This window comes from Gymnoscopelus braueri (assembly GCF_963280865.1).
Source record: "Gymnoscopelus braueri genome assembly, chromosome: 6".
Taxonomy (NCBI): domain Eukaryota; kingdom Metazoa; phylum Chordata; class Actinopteri; order Myctophiformes; family Myctophidae; genus Gymnoscopelus; species Gymnoscopelus braueri.
Genome location: NC_137607.1, coordinates 55,059,645 through 55,080,742, shown reverse-complemented (window position 1 = coordinate 55,080,742; position 21,098 = coordinate 55,059,645). Strand labels below are relative to the sequence as shown.

Below are 21,098 nucleotides of genomic sequence, written 5' to 3'. Positions count from 1 at the left end.
TGGACCACTGTACTGCATCTACCGAGCCTTCGTGGCGACCTGTGCAGCACTTTGGGTGACCTGGTCATGTTAAATGTGCTTTATAAATATTTGTTTTAAGTTGTGTTGAGTTGCAGTATATGTATATTAGATACAGTACAGTGGTCAATGTATGTGGTCTATAAATGCAGTACAATGGTCTATATATGCAGTACAGTGGTTTATAGATTCAGCACAGTGGTCTAGATACAGTACAGTGGTCTCATGCAGCTATAGATACAGTACAGTGGTCTCATGCAGCTATATATACAGTACAGTGGTCTCATGCAGCTATAGATACAGTACAGTGGTCTCATGCAGCTATAGATACAGTACAGTGGTCTCATACAGCTATAGATGCAGTAAAGTGGTCTCCTTTTTACAATAGGCGGAAATTACATATTTGTACTGCATGCAAAACACTGCATGGTTCTTGCCCAAAACTGCATGAGATTGGCATAAATTTGACATGTCTGTACAGGGGAGGCTTGTAGGTATCCATTTAACCCATTTCCATTCACATATATTGAGGTGACAGCTCAAGGGACCATTTGGAAAATGGTGATGGTCGTTTTTCCCTCGCCAAAATGTTGTCTTAACTTTGAATCATTAGGTATTTAGCCCCCTTCCTGACAAGGTAGCATGAAAAGGTTGCTCTCATTGGAAACCTGAGGTTGTCTGGAATCAAATGGTATCTCTATCTTTGGGCTACGTCTAAATTTGAGCGTTCCACAGTCTCCGAAAGACACTCTCGCCGGCGTTCCAGCCAGCCATCTCCCAGGTCTCATAGGGGTAATAAAACATTGAAAAAAACACACTTGGGACCACTTTTTTTCTTGGGATCATCAAAATCCCAATATTAGAGGTCCTATGGATGCCAAAAATCTAAACTAGAAAAAAAAATAAGCAGTCGCACGTGGACCCCTCCTAGGGCCTCTACTAATACAATCCTTTAAGATAAGTTTATAATATGTTTTACCAATTGCAAATATTATATTGGGTTCTGGTAAAAGAAAAAGGTAGTGATATTTTTTGGTTAAAACAAATGGTTTTCTATTAAAAGTTTAAAGCTCTGTATTCTGATAGTAATCATTGCTATAGAGTGTTTGTTCAGTAACAGGGGTCTACCTGTCTCTCCAGCTCTTTAATAAACAGAAAATAAAATTTCAGGTAGGCGACAACATTTCAGCCAATCAGGAGAGAGTACCCATTTATCAGCTTCACTTTTATAGTGTTCCAGTTCCAATTTTGTCTGCTCATTTCTTTGTGTCATCACTTACAATTTCACTTGTTTAATCTGTATTCTGTACGACTGAGTTCTCTATCCTGATTGGATATAATTGGTATCCCGACCTGTAAAGGCTGGAGAGACATGTAGACTCACGTGACTGAACAAACAACCACTCTATAGCAATGAGTACTATCTGAATATAAAGCTATTTAACACTTATTTTAACCAAAGATCACTTACCCTACCTTTAAATAACCTTTAAGAAAATAAATAAAACTATTTATAAAATGGAAATGTGTTATTGGGTCAACTTACCCCTTAAATTCGATCAACTTACCCCTAACCTTGGGCAATTTGAGCCACAGGACAACTTAGTTTTTTAGAAGTCATATTTGTTAGTTAGTAGTAGTAGTTTTTTGTTAGTTAGTTGCTTACTCATGATTTCAAATGATAGAAGACATCTTGAAATATTGTTTAGATTTGACTGCTGTCTCCTTTTGCCTTGCTTCAAGGACAACTTAAGTGAAAAGTGGTCCATCTTACCCCACTCCTCCACATGTTGACCACCACACCTCCTCCAATGACCTCTTGAACCAGGAACCACTTCTGGAAGTAATTTCATTTATTTTTCCAAAATAAAAGTCTTGTGAGGCAGCAACTTCAATGACATGACATGGGATTACCACGATTGCCAATTGCCATTATATGATTTATAATATTAAGTTTAGTAGTACTTTAGATCATTGAAGTTTGAATTACATTTAAATATATTGCTTGCTGCAAAAGGTGAGAGTCAGAGTGCTCCAGTTTCTGTCAAATGACCCCCCCTTGCATAGAAAAATGCAACAATAAATACCTTCAGGTGCATCACCTCATTTTCAAAGAAATTATTTGACATGTAATTTATGTATACCTTCATATTAAGACTTCACACTGACTCTGAATTGTGCATCCAGACGAGAAGAAGACATATCTGATATATAAGAATCTCTTCCACGTTAAGTGTACACACGCACAAATACACAGAGTCATTTGCATTAAATTGACTGCGCTGCAATCTTTCACATCATGATGCATGCAGTCATTGGTTGGAGAGCAAGAAAAGAAAAGAGCAGCGAGTCAGAAAGACTGAGAGGAGCCACAAAGCATATTTCCTGAATAGTTGCAGCGGTGTAGCATGCTCTGGCCCATCTTAAACATAAACCATGTGCTGGAAAGTCTGATTCAAGCCACCAGGAGCTCTAATGCAAAAAACACACACTGCTCAAGCATGGGCCAACGCACTAGCACATTATACACACATTTGTCAGGAAAACACCAACACTGACTCGCAGATGCAAATCGGCTTATGTGCAAGTGCACATAGACACACACACAACCAGATATAATGTACACGTAAAGTACATAAACAGCAGCAAAGCATGCTCACACAGTCACACCCACAAAGATCTTTTAAATAACAATTTTCTTTAATAAAAATAATAGAAAAGAAATTCATGCTGAATTGTGTCTCTTTTCATATGATTACAAGCAGAAACAAAAGTAACTATCATAAATACCCCATCCCCCCAAACCCCACCATCTACATTCATTACATGTTAGTAAAAAAATCATCTCTCCCATCATTTGATTTAAGATCTAATGTATGTTGCACCATGTTGTATGTTGTAGTTTATGTACATACTGTATATCACTGGGTAAAATGAGTAGATGGCCACTACCACCTATGCAGCATCCTTCAATGCATATATATTATAAAAATAAGTCTCATAAGCAAAATAAATAGCTGCGTCATACGACTGCTTCATCCAGTCAGTCCTTCATTTTCATACTGTGCTCAAGTGCTCTTTTAAAACAAATCCTTGTACCAAACAGGAATCGGGCACTAAGATGTACAACAGTACACTTCAGCTCATTCATTCATCTTAGACATGAGAGTCTCTTTTAACAGCATGTAAAGAGCATATGGACACAGCGTTATTGCACAGCGAGAACATCACAGTTTCCCCCCCACAGAGCAGAGGAGAGACAAAGGTTGATCTTTGGGGTTTGTCGTCTCTCTCTCCCTCTCTCCCTCTCAGTTTCTACAGTCCGTTCTTCACTAGCTCATGGGCTCCAGTCGTGTCAATGACCAGGGTGGCACGGAACTCCCGACCCGTCACCAGCTCTTCCAGACCCTAACAAATGAACAAACAAAACTCAATATATGGATTTTGGCACAGATAGTTTGCCTTTTTATGTTTTTGTTTTGGACTTATTATAGTTTTGGTTGATGTCTGCTCAAATGTCTGGTGGGATGACCTCTCAGTTTGTTTCTAGTTCAACCGTGATTTATTGTATGATGCACACTTACCTTTATCTTACATTTTTTTATCTTTATTCCCCCCCCCTTCTTTTTCTTTATGTTATTTTGTTAGTCTGCTTGGTTGTCTGTTTTGCCCATGCAGTTTTATGTTATAAAATCAATAAAGATGTGTTGACCCAACAAAACAAAAAACTCAATATGTATACATCAGTGCATTGTTACTGGGCATCCAAGTTGACTGTTTCCAAAAGAAGAAGAAAAAGCTAAAAGTCCCAAAACAAATGTGTATTTAGAAAAACATGTCGGATTCCCCTCCCTACCTCTCCTCCATAGGACACCAGTGGGGAGATCTCGCATTTGATTGGCAGGTCTGTTCCATCCTTCAGGCTGTGTAGGATGGGAAAAGGTCACAGGGGGGAAGGAGAAGAAAGAGGGAGAGGATGAGTAATACGCTCTCAAGGATAGACAGACAGACAGACAGACAGACAGACAGATGAAAGAAGCAGCTGCATATTCTGGGACCAGCTGTTCTTCCACCACGGCCAGTGATTAGAGATCCAACTCAAAGCATTAGGCCTTCGTCGTACGACAGTGTTGCTCGCCGAAAATGGCCGATCTATAAGCTCACAACGCATCGCATCGCGATGCGTTGTGAGCTTATAGATCGGCCATTTTTGGCAGAAGAAAAAGGATGAATGACAAGGCAATGTGGTCGTTCCTCCATCACCAATTTTTCTTTTTTCAAAGCTTGGGAAAGTTTCCACAATACTTACTACTGCCATCAATCATTTCTAGGTACTGATTACAGAGAGGAGTGATCAATCACACATCAGGACAGGTGTTTCAGACGTGTTTCTATTTCGTTTCAATAGCTGAGAGGGAAGCAGAACGTTGCTGATTTTGAGAAGAGGACACAGTGTTACTACAGCTCATTACACCATCTAAAAGAGCTAACAGATCAACGAATCACATTTATGGCGACCATAAATGTTAATGGATCACAAGCTCGTTTGAAATCAAGTCAGAATATTGAGGCGGATTTAAATGAGTAGAGTCAAAGGTAAACTGGCAAGCGTATGGATCTGTAAGGATGAATGGTCTGCGTCTCTGTCCACCGTGCCCCCCCGGCACTGGACAGACATAACAGACAAACAGGGATAACATCAGCTGCAGAGTCACCATCATCATCATCATCGACCGCCCGTTGCCCAGCATGCAACACATTCCGTATATTAGTAGTATCAACCATCTGAGGAGAAACCGCCCCGTCGACAGGTCAAGATCATACGACACAATGACCTGGACTCCACTCTCTCCAACAGTTATCAGGAATTCGTTTTCCAATAGTCTCAAACTATCATACTCACCGCCATTTCCTTCATTGGCACTGACCGTTAGGAGCTCACCCAAATGTCTGGCGTTTATGCTATCCACTCATCTCTCTGCTCCTCAGTCAGTTCAGTGCCAGACGATGGAAAGGGCCAAGAGAGGATATGAAGCAATGCTTCAGACTATTGACGCAAGTGAGCGACAGTGAGAGAAAAAGCCAAAGCCCGACACCATGCACTCTGTACCGCAGAGGGATAGTTACTTTATGTTGACATCCTCTGTGACATGGCCTGCTGCTCCGTCTCTGGAAACATTATACAGGGACACACTGGTGAGCAAGCATGAAGCGTGCGTGTGTGTGTGTGTGTAAAGAAAAAGAAAATGTGAGTAAATTTTATTGAGCACTGAATAGCCAATGTGATGCGTTGTGAGCTTGTAGATCGGCTATTTAAGCTATTTCTTAAAAATATTGAAAAATGTGGAACATTTTTTAATATTTTTCAGATAAATAAATAACCGCCTAGAATGAAATGCACTAAATTGGGACACTGGTTAATGTCATGTATTGGGAAAGAGGTCTAGCTAGAGGTCTAGAAGTGACATTTAACAAGAGCCATTCCACTCAAAATGTGTTTTGTGTGTGCATGTGGGGTTGTGCGTAGAACATGTTCACCTCGTGTGTAGACTCAACGGGATGGGTAATATTATGCCTCCACGTGGGCCGCGTGAGGCTCACCTGGGTATGGCGGGCACGCGCGTGCCATTCTCGTCGATGAAGTGCCCCCCTGCGTTGAGGACCCAGCGGTGGTGGAGCGACGTGAGGGCGTGTCTAGCAGTGGTGGGCGTATCCTTGCCATCTTGACTGTCGGCATTCTTGAGGGGAGAAAACTCGTCTTCTCTCAGCACCTCGTACACCACAAATGTCCTGTTGGACGGACAGACGGACACACACACACGCACACGCGCACACACACGCGTGCGCACACACACACACACACACACACACACACAAATAACCGCATACAGTAAGTACTCGTGCAAAAGGACCATACCAGCGTCGAAACAGGTCATGTTTCATGGGAGCCTGTTGATAACTAAATAGATTATTTTGCATACACCAATTCGTCTGGCGGTGCCGGGCTAGCTTCCTCGAATATGCTTTGGAAAATGGTGGCCAGTAATGTCAATTATACCGTGAGACACAGTCAATGAGCTAAACGTGCCAGACCACCTTTATGGCCTTTTATTATGCGCCAGCACGTGCCCAGAGATATAGAGCACTGGTTTCTACATGTGGTTCCTGTCTCAGAGGAACCACATGTAGTCTACCCCCAGCTGGCCTAGGAACAAATCCCCCCCAGAGCCTTCTCCCCTGTGCATCTCCTATATACCCCCCTCCTCTCGGATTACCATACTTTCTATCACAACAAAATAAAATACAAAATAAACAGGGAGTCAACTGCCCTTTTTTAGAAAAAGAATAAAAGCATACACCAACACACAACATGCTGGTAAAGACGAGAGGTCGGTAGAGAAATGTGGCAACAACACTGTTGTTCACTGTAATAACAACACTGTTCATTTTTCCACCAATAGCAACAAACGGTCATCATCCTCCCTGGTTTAGAATGCACTGAATAACCCTGAGCAGGGGTTCCAGTGGACAGTGGGCTGGCCCTGTCTACTGGCTTTCCCCCACATATCCATCAGGACAGGAATCCTTTCATTAGATGTTCAGTTCTATTAGTGAGAGCATGACTCAAAGAGGCTGGTGATGTCATGCCATTCGTACTGGAGGTGGAATGAAGGAACTGCTCATAAAACCTCCATCCTCCTGCAGAGCTTGGCAGGCCTGGCATCTGACTTATAAAAAGATAAAAATAAACGTAATGGCAATTGTACTTTATGGATTGTATCATCATTTTAAGAACATTGAACAAGAACAGAGAATAATTATTACGAACTTTGGACGAGACAAAAGTTTTATCTTATAATCTGCTCATTATGACAGCAAGAAAATACGCTTACTGTATGTAATTTAACACTTGCACACAGATTGCAAGTATTTTGTGTAGATGACATGACCAGGACCTTGGAGTCATGCTAGGGCTGGTGCTGGTGGATAGGCCTGGGACCAAGCACTTCCATTGATCCAAGCCGGAACACAATCGATTGATTGGTCATTAAAATAAACATGCTCTGAGCTGCCATGTTAACCCATTGAGGCCTGAGGTTCCGATTCTGCAAAATGTCTTCTAAATTCCAACAGTTTTCTGAAAAACTTATGTTTCTATATCATTGGTGCTCAAAATGTTTCATGTCAAGGACCCCCAAAATGATATGTATTTGGCCGCGGACCCCCATCTCAAAATAGTTTGTTCCAGGGACCCCCCCCCAGAAGCAAAGATTTTAGTTAAAAATGTTCGCTTTAAAATATATATATATTCAAAGATTTGCACACATTTTCAAGATTTTTCAAAAATAGCAGATCTACAAGCTCGTAGCACGGCACTCTGTGCCGTGCTACGAGCTTGTAGATCTGCTATTTTTGGATAGCCAAAGTGTAAAATAATGCTTTTTTTAGCTCAAATGAAAATGTGACACAGATGCTTCTTCAGGTCTTAATGGGTCTCTGAACTAGGTGCTACAGAAACTCATTCTGCTCATTTGTTTTTGATAAGGCCCTTGCAAAGCACCTCTCACTGGGTTGGATGGGAGACACACGGTCTGCCAGTAGCACACACACACACACACACACACACATGCTAAAGCCTCATGTGGAAAATAATCACAGCAAAACTCACTTGGCAAACTGGAAGATGTCAAAGACAAACTTTTCCATTTTAATCCCGTTGGGTTTGTCCGGTGTGATGAGCCGTCCTCGTGTGTCCACATAGGGGATCTTCTTCTGCGCCACGTGGTGCTGCAGTCGAGGCTCATGCTTCCTGAGAGAGAGAGAGAGAGAGAGAGAGAGAGCATCAGAACCAATAATACAAGATGAGTGGGTATGACATACTGTATGGCTGCTTAAAAGGATTACACATTTACGACTCTCACGACACTTACTGCTCTCATTGAAAACGACCACAAGTACACAGCGATGAAAATGACACATCAGCAAATTCCTGAGCAAAAGTGTTAAGACTGATATTTTATCTATCTATCTATCTATGAATTCAGTGGTGGAAAGTAACTAAGTACATGTACTCAAGTACTGTACTTAAGTACAATGTTAAGGTATTTGTACTTTATTTGAGTATTTCCAATTTCCAATACTTTTACTTCTGCTCCACTACATCTCAGAGGCAAATATAGTACTCCACTACATTTATTTGAAAACTTTAGTTACTAGTTACTTTGTAGATTTTGATTATTATTACAAAACATACATTAACCACTTCAGCCCTATATACATTTTGGCCATTTGAAAATAGCCGATCTACAAGCTCACAATGCGTCGCGATGCGACGCATTGTGAGCTTGTAGATCTGCTATTTTCAAAAGATTTGTATACATTTGAAATGCGACGCATTGTGAGCTTGTAGATCTGCTATTTTAAAAAGATTTGTATACATTTGAAAAAAAGGGGCGGCAGTGGCTCAGGGGTAGAGTGGCCGGTAGAGCGGCCGGATGGAAGCCGTGAGGTTGCCAGTTCGATCCCGGGCTCCCCCAGAAGAGTTAGTGTCGAAGTGTCTTTGAGCAAGACGCTGAACCCCTAATTGCTCCCGATGAGCAGGTTGGTGCCTTGCATGGTTTCCTCCGCCATCGGTGTGTGAATGGGTGAATGTAATGCACAATCTCTGTAAAGCGCTTTGGATAAAAGCACTATATAAATGCACCATTTACCATTTACTTTTGGTACTGTAAGTGCATTTTCATGACAATACTTTTGTACTTTTACTCAAGTACATTTTGAATTCTGGACTTTTACTTTAAACAGAGTATGTCTACATTGCAGTATTGATCCTTTTACTTAAGTATAAAATGTGAGTACTTTTTCCACCACTGCATGAATTAGACTTACTGCACAATGTCTTTGAGGAAGGACAGCGTAAAGAAGTGATTGGCAACGTTGCCGGCATTGAACATCAGCCGCCCGTCGGCGCTGCGGTTCTCAGCGGTCGCAAGGGTGATCTCACTGTATTCCACCACCTGGTAACGCCCATCCACCTTACAGACCACGCCCACTGCCTCTGTTGGGTTGGTCTTCTCTACCACCTGTGACATATTTTACAAAAAGACAAAACGTTTTACAAGAAGTATGGCAGAATTACAGCAAGGAAAGAAGGTGGTGGCATAAAAACAAAGGTCAGGATGAGAAGAACAGAAGCATAAAATAATAAATAACCTGAATAGGTTGGAGTTACTCAAGTGAAAATGCCTGTAAACCTGTCGGGGCAACAAGTCTACCCAATGCACTTGAAACGATAAATTGAAAGTTACTTCATTTCATTAGATCATACAAATGTATAAAAAACTTGGGGGGAAAAAATTAGAAAAACTGCTGGAGATGGGGATTCTTTGAGTGTCTGTACGCCACTTTATACCCAGCAGCTAAAGTTCTGCTCTGAATGAAAAAACCCTCTCCCCCATCTGTTGGTTCCTAATGACAGACTGTACTCATGATGAGGGGGTTGGTGCTGGGAAGGAGGGTGGGGGCTGGGGGAAGAAGCCACATGAACTGTAGCGGGGTTCGGTAATTTATGACGAGAGGGTGGGTCTCTTTTCTCCTCTGATCCGTCTATCCCTGCTTCACCGCACAACTCATAATGTCAAACAGGAGTTGGTTCTGGATGCTCTTTGGTTCCACACAGTTAAAGTAAAAATATAATATTTAATATACAAGCCGGAATGTTGAAATTTACATCAGAGGCGTAGCGCAAAGCCCTGGAGAGCGTAGTCAAGGTTAGAGACAGTTTGGTTGGTTTGGTTTTACTGTGCCCGGTGTGGACAATGTTCAATCATATGAAACTAGAAAAGTGTGCTCCTCGGAGCGCAGATCTCCGCCAGGCTGGGTTACCTACCCAGGGGCCGCAAATTTGGAAGCCAGTCATAGCCATTTGGAATGGAATGTGACAAATCTGACTGATACATCTCGACCACATGACTCCAGAGATAATGGTTTGAGTAAGTTCTGGACAAACTTTGTAGAAGTAGTAGCAAAAAGTGTGTTTTGAAGAAAACGCAAAATGGTGGAAATCGAGTCTGGTACAAACGCCTTAATATGGGGAGTTGCTTCATGATCCAAGGAATACAGGAAAAAAATAATTTGTGTGTACGTTATAGCACCACCACATTTGGGGTGCCGGTTATTCCTTGGCCTACTGGGAGTGTGTGTGCAAAGTTTCACGGCAATCGGACGCTGCATTCAAGCCAATCGTAGCAGATCTGAAAGGAATCCGAAAATTCGGATGGAAACATCCTGAACACATGACCACAGCTATAATGTGTACGGATTTATTTGTGTGACTTTTGGACAAAATCTGTAATAAAAGCGCAAAATGGCGTAAAATCTGGTCTAGCAGAAATGGCCAATATGGGAAGTGTATGTAAGAAATCCAGGGGAAAACATTTGGACTCAATAGTTTTAAAAGTTATAGGCCAAAATGTGAAGCAGCCTGTTATAGCGGCACAATGAGGACAATCTAAACAATTTGGGGTGGTGGTTCTTCCTTGGCCAACTGGGAATGTGTGTGAAAAGTTTCACGCCAATAGCTGCTCACAGACACACACACAAACAGATGGACGGACGGACGGACACACGGGTGAACAGGTCTCTGGCTTTCGGCCGTCCAGCTTGATGGAGGCAAACATTTTATGGACGCAATAGGCAAGACAGACAAAGACATGTTGTTAATGTGTAAGTGAGCTTAGTGAAAGAGGGCAGATTTTCTAGTGAGAATCTATGAGCAACAAAAAGGCAAAATAGGCCAGGCTAGATTTCAAGCTATTCACATCCAGATTCCAAAATCAAAGTGCCGGGGTATGTGTGTGTGTGTGTGTGTGTGTGTGTGTGTGTGTGTGTGTGTGTGTGTGTGTGTGTGTGTGTGTGTGTGTGTTCAGAAGAATGGTGTGGTCAGCAGTGACTAATTTGAAGAGACATAATGCTGAGGGGTGTCTACTCATGTGAGGAAAGTTCACACTAATGAGGTGTAATAGCTCTTCAGCAGATGCACTGACAAAGATTGGGAGCAGTCAAGCGTATTATACCTAGATAACTTCAACAGTTTTCTGACCAGTTCTGACCAGAATGGTGAATGCTCCCAAAGCCAATTATCATTTGGACATTCATGGCATAGAAACTTGTGGGACAAAAACAATGAGTCCTCCGAGATAATATTTGTATTTAAAATCATACTGTGTAACTAAATTTATTTTTGATATAACCTTTCACTGGTACATTATTTCACTTATTATTGCTCATAAATGTGTTTTTAACAACTTCTTCTAAACATTATTAAATGTTTAGAGAAGTTATTTCAAGTGTCTCGCACCAAAATGACGTAGGCACCGGAAATACACTTATTTAGCTATTTTACAGTTAATAAATACAATTTCTGACAGCTTGTTGTTGTATTCTAAGATATTATCTGGCACGAGAACCCTGCAGCATTTCATTTTTGAGCGGTAGGTTCCACATAAATGTTGTAATGACTGGGACGTCGCAGGAGGCGTCACCAAAAAGACGTCTTAAAATGAATGTTACACAGTAGGACTTTAAATAGATATCAACTCTCCATCTAATTCCATACTGCATTGTAGCAGTAATCATTTATTTGTTTCGTGCAAAGTTTGGGTATGATCATCAACATGCAGCCTACCTATAGTACAGTACATGTAAGTGGCTGTCTGCCACAATTGCCAGGAAATACAGCTCTTCCTAATTTCGTACTCCTGCAAAGCCTTTTCTTGAAGCGACATCTCCATCTCTACTGTTCCTCCATTTATTCGCCAAGGTTTTTCCATTCCCACGGCCAAAACAGTTACACAACCATAGCTTTTAAATGGTCCCAACTGCCTTTTCATTGACCCCTCGACAATGAGCTGGGTTTGTTGAGTGTGCGTGTGTCCACATGAGCATGTGTGTAGACAGCTCATAGATACGGGCTAAAAGGCTGTGGTCACAGAGTGTTTGAAACCACAAAGAGTTATCAGAGCCAGGGCTTCGGAGCATACAAAATGCTATTTTCCCATCCACTAAACAGTCAAGTATGGAGTGTTTATTTAACTCGGAGTGTAAAAACGCTCTCAGAGTTGCATTTGCACTCCAACTATCCTCCTTAGGACCGTTGTGGCTGATAGTTACAATAGGTAAAAACACAAAACCTAGCCAACAGAGAATTCACACATTATCGCACTGACAAAGTCCAAGAAACATTTGTTTAAAACATGAATCCAAGGTGTGATTATGTAGTATGTGATTTCTAAGTTAGTGTGAATTTTTGTTCTGGTTAAATCTTTCAGTTTAATGCCACATATAGTTTCATCCTCAGAATATGAAATAAATAAATAAAAAACTATTTAAAACCTCCTTAGTTATATGTACAGTTAATGTACAGTAAAACATCCACACGTCCCCTTAGTTCCATTAACAAAATTATACTAAGCCGCCTACATTTCTTTGAAGCCTACTAAAACAATGGTGTCTGCCCTTTGCAGTTAAAGCATATTATAAAACATCCATGTGAAGTCAGATTTTATTTATTTATTTATTTAAATAAATGCTGTTTTAAGTATTATACAAAAAAAACTCCCTTGCCTGGCCAGTTTTGACCACAGTAGTTTTAAGATGTGTCGTAAAGCCAATTTATTTGCTGAGAAGAAACCAGTTAAGGTTCCTATTTAACCACTGTTGTACCCTGTAAACTCTCTTCGGCACAATTGTTTAGTGAAAGGGGAGATCCATACATCATACCTCTGTTATCTGATACCACAAAACTGAGAGCCAACATTCTCTAGTTAAGTGGTTTTGGGGCTGAGGAGACACTGAGCAGGGATCTTAAGTGACAAACCAAACCCACCCAGGGATCCTGAACCAAAAGTCTTTGTCCCTCTGCCATCAATTAACTACTTCAAGGTGCATGTGCACTAAAGTGAATAATTGAATGAATACACAGCATATTTGAAGACAAAAATAAGAAATCTTAAGAATTCCTAGAAAATCATACTGAAATATTTCAGAAAACTTTTGGACACAAACTGAGTTGAAGCTATCCGTAGAAAACGAAATGGTGTACATCCCCACCCAGTGGACAGTTATGGGAAGTTCAGCTGCCTCTTGACAGCAGTTCCATTGTTCGGACCACAAACTTACCACGCCTGTGTCAAACACATTATGTACACTCATTATGTAGGATATCCTAGTAAAATACACAAAAGTACTCAAGGTGGGGCAGAGACATTGTAATTTAACTACAATGATACAGTGATCTAACTAAGTTAGGTCACTATAATATTGTGAATATGTTGTTAACACAGGAATTACTAGCTCATAAAGCACCATGTTTGTATAAGTGATGTCTTTACACACAAACATCATTCTAATATGACTTCCTGCTTCCTGAAGAAGTGAAGGGCAGGTCATAACAGGTATATAGCGCCCAGACATCATAAATTGTGTTGTATCACAAATGATAAGCATAGTAATTACATCAGAGTTCATTATAATCTCTTTTCTGTGGAAAGGAAAAGCTATGAGATCGAAAGCAAGGTGAAGGCGTGTTTGTTTCACCAAGATACATTCAAAAGTTGTCAATTCATATGACAAGACATAAAGTTCATAATGAAACCTTAAATAATGCAAACATTTCATGAATGTATGTAACAACCTTTAAATGCCTCAAACAAATATTTAAACTTTGTAATTTTTGTTTACACTTTTTGAAGGTACACAGTAACGTCCTCAGTGGTAATTAACCCATTTGTAACGCCTAGAGCAGGGGTGGGCAACTTTGATGATGTAGAGGGCCACTATATTTCCACACTCACTCAAGAGGGCCACATTGCATATTGTTGCTGTCGGGCAGAAACCTCTTATCTCCACATTTTTTCTTTTTTCGTAAATTAATGCCGTACTTTACCATTCTATGTCACACAAAAGTAGCAAAAATAGCCGATCTACCAGCTCAAAACGTGTCGCAGCCCGACGCGTTTTGAGCTTGTAGATCTGCTATTTTTGTATTGGAATCCTGAATTTATTTTTGCTATTTTTGAATTGGAATCCTGCAAAGTAACATTATTATTTAATTTAAAATACATTTGTATGAACTTAAATCCAAATACATTGGACATTTAAAAGACGACATAATTTTAATACTGATCATTAAGCAACTAATATAGACTAGAAGTAATTAAAGCGGTCATGTTTGCATGTTTGGAATTGTAACAGCTGAAATCAATAATATATCAGTATTCCGATATTAACCTGCGGGCCGCATTAAGTGAAGGTTGGGGCCGCATGTGGCCCCCGGGCCGCCAGTTGCCCATGTATGGCCTAGAGTGTGCGAATGTAAGCAAATGGACCTATACAGGTATTTGGTTCCATTTGTAAACTCTCAGTTGAATGAACACTCAGGAGTCAGGATGGAAACACCCTGACCAAGTCAAAAGGAGAGGAATGAACAAGTGAAAGAGACACACTAACCTTAGCCCCACAGTCTGCCCCCTTCTGCACACAGAAACCAACAAAGGCGGGGTCAGCCACTTTCACAAGGATGTTGTCCACACAGTACACATGGATGGACTCGATCCCCCTGCGGTCCATGTCATCTACGATGCCCTGGTTCCCCAACGACCTGTACAAGCCACCGTTGCCGTCTAACACACACACACACACACACACACACACACACACACACACACACACACACACACACACACACACACACACACACACACACAATGAAAAAAGTGAAAGGAACACTTCAAGTAAGTGATATTTTCTCTGTTAGAATTAGTGTTAAATAGCTCTATGTTGCATTAAAGGGCAGTGCATGCACATCCAGCTGCCCAGGTGCAGGACAAGCAACAGTTCACGTACAAGAAGCTCCACTGTTTTATTGCATGCCAATGTTTTGATCGAGAGATCTTCACCAGGAATCAAGATTCCCGATCCACAGTCCACCTCTGAGATACAGAGCATGTAGACAGAAATGACACTCTCCTACAGTGGGCATTGATTGGTGAGGACCCATATATGGACACGATGTAGACAAAAAGGCTAAATGTTCCTTTAAGTATAGGTGTGTGTGAGCCAAAATTCTCATAACCCAGATGGATGGTTGGTCGTGCTGTGATTGGCTAATTAGTTTGCCAGGTTACCGCACAAACTAGTTTTGGCTATGGATATATTTGAAGAACGGGTTTTACCACATAGCTTACCCTCGTCTATACTGGTTTATCCTAACCCTGTAAATCAAGTGGGAGGAATGATGACAAAAAGGTGTGTGTGCCACCCTGCTCATGTTCTGTTCTTCCTTTCTTCCATTAAAAAGAAATCCTGGAGCATCGAATCCCACACCACCTGTCTCAGTAACAGTTTCTTTCCACAGGCGGTCAGGTTGCTGAACAGTTGACACAGCCATATCGTCTCTGTCGGGTGGAAACCTCATATGTCCAAAGCCGTTACTTTTCAGGATTAAAATCCAAAAGTATCAAAAGTAGCAGATCTAAGAGCTCAAAACGCGTCGCGCCACGCCACGTTTCGAGCTTGTGGATCTGCTACTTTTGATGCTTTTGAGTGACGATGTAGTATGATCAAGTATAAGGGGGCATTAATTTACGAAAAAAAACACAATACGTTTGAATATGGAAATCAGAGGTTTCTGCCCGACAGCAACGATATGCACACGTTGTTGTATAATATGATGTATTATTATCCTGCACTGTATATTGTGTATTACAGTGTACACATATGATTGCATTGGGTACACAGTCTGTAGTGTTTTTTTCATATGGTTTTGGGATGGTATGTCCTTTGTGTTAAAGCTCAATTAAACTTTATAGAAGTTTAGGTTGAGTAATCCAAAATAGTCTCCCCATTAACTTACATTGCACGGTGAAACAGGTCTCAAAGTCGCTGTTTTAGCACAATAACAAACGCGAAGTATTGATTTTACCATTTAATTAGGAAGAAGATCTGATATGCGAAGGTATGCTTCCAACACTGAATCACCATGTTTGTTATTGCACATGAGAAAAACGATAATAGTACCTTTAGTACTATAGTACTGTCATTCAGACAGAAAAGTAAAGTGTAAAGCAATATGAAAATATATTGGATCATCAATGTATAACTACTGAAGACATCTTGCCAATATTTGGAGTTTTATTATGGCTAGGTAAATACACAACCCAAACCTCTGCCAAAGTTAAATTGTGCTCTAAGGCAGAGACACCAATAGCACAATTATCTTATTGTCAAAGTACAAAATACACAAATACCTGGCGCCATGGCTAGTTTTCCTTTGCTCTCCAGAATGATCTTTCCATTGTAGTCCATGGCTGGTAGCATGCCCTGCTGGAAGAAGATGATATCATTCTTGTTCAAGCCAAAATAGTTGTGGTGGGAGAAAAAGTCCTGGGTGGACTCCATCGTCCTCCCACTGGTCATGATGTACCTGCAAGGAATTCAATAGGAAGTTATTAATTATTTATGTCTTGTTTGACCAATTCTGTACAATTCTGTACTTTGTATATTGTTTTAATTAAGTGTATAATTGCATTGAATGAAGACATGTACGATTATAATATACAATAATTAAATGGTGAGACAGAGCTTGCATTCTAAAAACCTTAAGTTTTTAGAATGCAAGTCAAAGTTAAAAAGGCTGTCTGGGATTATGAATCCAGAGAGCAAAATGTACAGGATGCCAAGTTTATTCAGACGACTTACTGACAATAAAACTCTAAAAGTCTAACCTCAGCAAAAACTAAACTGAGAGATATAATATACAGTAAATGTTTATAAGTCAATAAAGTCATAACTATGTCCTTCCTTATATACACAATTGTTATGCCAATCTGATATAATCTACAGTAACTGCCCAACAATTTTGTTTTGGATTCCTGACAGGTTTCTGCTGATTTCCTGGCATGTCCACTCTGCAGGGAACTTTAATCCCCTTCTAGGAGAAATGCTTCCTGGGGTGATATTTCTTTGATGGCGACAATCATCTGAACAAGTTAATCATCATACAGGCCAAACTGGGTCACGCTTGTTACAATGCTCGTTGAAATTAGAGTCAAACTTTGGTTGTTCAAGTATACTGCCAAACTAACAGGCACACTATGTCTAAAAGGGATTACTGTATGCTCTCTGATCAACACTGCAGTGTAATATTCCCTTTAACTGAGGAGCATTACCAAGGAATACAGCACTTGGTCTTGTGCTTCTGCTCAGCTAACCGTTGGAGCTTCAGAATGCGCTCAGCCTGGATCTGAAAGAGGGTTTTGTGGGAGGGCAGCCCCACATCATACATGCCCTTGGGGTAAGAAACCCCCAACCTGGTTCCCTGGCCCCCGGCCAGGAGCAAGACAGCAACTTTGTTCTGGGCAATGCAGTGCAAACCTGAGAGCACAGAGAAAGAGAATGTTTGGATTATTACCTACCGTACGATAAGATAAGTGTTGCTGAGATATAACCCAGGATGAATTCTGATGACACCCAGTGTAGCGCTAGTAGCACAAATCTCTTATGCTATAGTGCATTTAGATTTTCCTTCTAAAATACCACAAAATAAACATCTGTATGTATTCGTTTTTTATGTACTTTTTTATGTGCTTTGCATGGGTATGCTACTATGAACTTTGCTATTTTGGGGGTGATCAGGTGGGGTGGAGCAGCTAATCCTTGATAGAGCTTTTTGTCTGTGCTTGTACGGATGTAGTTGTGTTGTATTGTTTTTCTGTATATTTGTGTAAAAAGAAATCCAAAATTATTCATCTCAAGGGGTTATTCCTACTAATAAAAGGTTCTATAATATTTCATGACTATTCCTCCCACAGGCAACAAGTAGAATAGCACGCACATCCAAATGATACAAAAACAAAACAGCTTTATTACCTCCAAAGATTTGACGTTTCGAGGCGGTCTGAGGAAGAGCCAACCGGCTCGAAATGTCACATTTTTGTTGTAATAAACCCATTACATTTGGAGCATATTCCAGTGTGCAGTCTCTATTTTTCTATTCCTCCCACAGGACATTGGTAATGAAACAATAAATTGGTGCAAATAGCCATGACCTAATGTAACACAACGTATTAGCCCTCGCCAGATAACTCTTCACCCGAAATGATTACCTGAGTTAATTACCTCATTAACATACACTCTAGTTTATCTTACATAAACTGTTGCTATGTGACACACAATTCTCTGTGAATGTGGCATACAGACGAGGTAAGCTACTTATATTATGACAAAGCACTGGGTGGGTCTGCTAGACTTTGACTGTACACACACAACACACACAACACACACACACACACACACACACACACACACACACACACACACACACACACACACACACACACACACACACACACACACACACACACACACACACACACACACACACATAAACAGACAGACACACACACGGACTTGAGTGACCTCATGAGTAAGGGTGAGGCACAGAGGCAGTACCCCAATTTACGTCAGAACTAAATCAGAACCAGATGGTGTCGGCCTCCCCTTTCTAAGGTCATCTTCCCTCGGGGCAGAACTTCTTAAACAGGCCCGCTAAAATCCCTGCTGCCAACTGGGACTTTACAAAAGCATACACTGCAAAATCCTGAGTGTTAATTGAAATCTTGAGAATGTACAAACTGACTCTATGTGTCCATTTGTACACTCTCAGGTTTAAATTTACATTCGGGGTTCTACAGTGTGGTGAGAGATGCCAGTTAACTTTCTCATGTAACTGATCCATGTGGGAGGCTGAAGCTGGAAATGTTTAGTGAGAATGTATAACACACAATACAAAGAAGAACAACACACACAACAGTCTGCTATTTAAGTAGGCTTTGTCCTCTCTCCACAAACTATTTCACAAGGTTTTGTCATGACAGGCAACTTTTGTGTGTTCCTTGTTCTTTAAATAATACATATATACTAATAATTACATATTCAGTAAAGGGTTGCCACCAGGTAATAATCTAACCATCTTTAGTGTTGCCAATTGTCTTAGATATCTGTCAACCCTTTCCACACCAAACCCACAGCTGTAGACTAGCTCCGGCATATTTCCCAAGGGTCAACTCACTACGTGACTTAATGTCAGGTGGTCTTTGTCGTAACTAGGCGGGTGTTTCTGAACAACTGGTCAATGTCCTCATATTCTATGATGTCATTCAACACCATAATGAACACGACAAACCTGAGATTACCAAAAATGTCTCATAACAACCTTCCAGTATGTAGTAAAACAGTGAAATAAACCGATTACTGAATGAAGAAGGTTTATTACAAAAGCACTTGATGTAACTCACCTAGGGCCTCCCATTGTTTGAGGCAGTCTCTGTCTCGCGTCACACTGCCAAGCACCTCTCTGGGCACGGGTTCCATGCGGGAGTCCATCTTCTCCTGCTTGCTGCCACTGGACATCTCCATGGCATTCTTGAAGAATCCATTGATCTCCTGAAAGTTCATTGGCTCCAGGTCAGCGGTCATGTCTTCCTGGTCCTCTGGGCTCAGCTCATTCCAGAACTGTAGGAGATGAGACTGACCAGCTTCAGCCAACCTGTGGGCCAGTTTGCTCCCGCTGCTTGGGTCCATGTTCACACTTTTGACGGGTTTTCAGTAATCTCTGTCAACATGAAACAGAGACGGCAAAAAGACATACAGTACACTTAAAACTTAGATGACTGAGGAAACATAGATTTAACACTGATAAGCCCAGCATCAGTTGCTCACAGAGACACATTCAGAACTGGACATTTTCACTTAAAATTAAACTAATGACTGTACAAGTCTACAGGGTATTTCTCTTTGTGAGATCACACACACACCCACCCACCCAGCCAGCTAGAGTAACTTGCTGTACAGGGAAATCAATACATTTACTTACATACATAGGCAACCACCTTGCATTTGAATGGGATGGTAGCTATATCTATTGCTACATCCCTCGAGCTCAGTTTCTTCATAGAATTGAATTAGATTAATATCTTGTTGAATACAACCATGACATAAAAGATCTAATGATCATAATCATATAATATTGTATTTCTAACGGCATGTTTGAAGTCTTGACAATAATATAACACTTACAATTCAACACAGAAAATGTACAAATTGACCCAAATGGACCCTACCATTTGTACACTCAATGGGTTCTAATCTAAGCAATAAACGTGTTATTACAGTATATCAGTTGTAATGCAGCGTTTAGCTCGTCGGTATGTCCAGTGGTATGTACAGCAGCACACCAGTTCATGTCAGTGTGTCCAGCTAAGTTCAGTTAACTAAATCTACAATAAATACGTCCATATGCCAGTCTGCTGAAAGAATATGAAGTAGCCGTCATGAGATAGATTAGATCAGGGCTTACCTTCTCCAACTGACCTGCTTGGTAGATTAAAAGCATTGAATGTCTCTCGCAGAACTTGAGTGGAGATTCTTGTTCTTCGGCGTCTCCACCCACCTCACTACAACCTCCTTGTTCGTCACGTTTGACGTGGCACTGGTCAGTGTTGCCAGATTTTATGAGAGAAAAAGTCAACCAGGTCTATGAAAATAAGCCCAAAAGAAGCGAGCCCTTCTACGTTGGCTATTTTCAAAAGGAATGTTGAAGAACATTTGTAAAAATGTGGAATATTTTTTTAAACATTTTAAAAACACAAATCTTGTATGGCATAAATATGTTTAGATGTGGGTGAGTCCGCAAACAAATAGGCCTACATATCAATTTGGGGGTCCTTGTCTTGCTTGACATTGTTTGAGAACCACTGGCTTAAACAACATTAGGAAACAAGTCCCAAATAAGCAACAATTACACTTTAGAAACAAGTGCAAAAAAACACAACCCGCCGCAACTACCAATATTTACGAGCAACTTCACAGAAACATAAGCGGATAAGCCCAAAGTCGCTTATAATAAGCGGACATGGCAACAATTGGCACTAGAACCGACTGTGTAGGATCCATTTAACCATAGCAGATCGCACGTTCGGTCTAGAACGGATACGGAAATGGTCTGTGTACGAGCATGTGTG

General features: G+C 40.8%; 1 protein-coding gene across 2 annotated transcripts; it reads right to left on the bottom strand.

Moving 5' to 3' along the window:
• Positions 1–2,710: 2,710 nt before the first annotated feature.
• Positions 2,711–20,538, bottom strand: uap1 (UDP-N-acetylglucosamine pyrophosphorylase 1). 2 transcript variants are annotated; one of them, XM_080431401.1, is made up of 11 exons: positions 20,435–20,538; positions 19,374–19,690; positions 17,247–17,451; positions 16,326–16,501; positions 14,527–14,699; positions 8,908–9,101; positions 7,688–7,828; positions 5,620–5,808; positions 5,146–5,187; positions 3,875–3,941; positions 2,712–3,426 (listed from the first exon to the last, which is right to left on the bottom strand). In XM_080431401.1, exons 2-11 carry the CDS (start codon positions 19,657–19,659, stop codon positions 3,334–3,336), a joined length of 1,566 nt encoding a protein of 521 aa, XP_080287527.1. In that variant the 5' UTR covers positions 19,660–19,690; positions 20,435–20,538; the 3' UTR covers positions 2,712–3,333. The 2 variants fall into 2 exon arrangements, with proteins under 2 accessions (XP_080287528.1, XP_080287527.1); XM_080431402.1 differs by lacking the exon at positions 5,146–5,187 and having other exon boundaries at positions 2,711–3,426.
• Between the last annotated feature and the right edge of the window lie 560 nt (positions 20,539–21,098).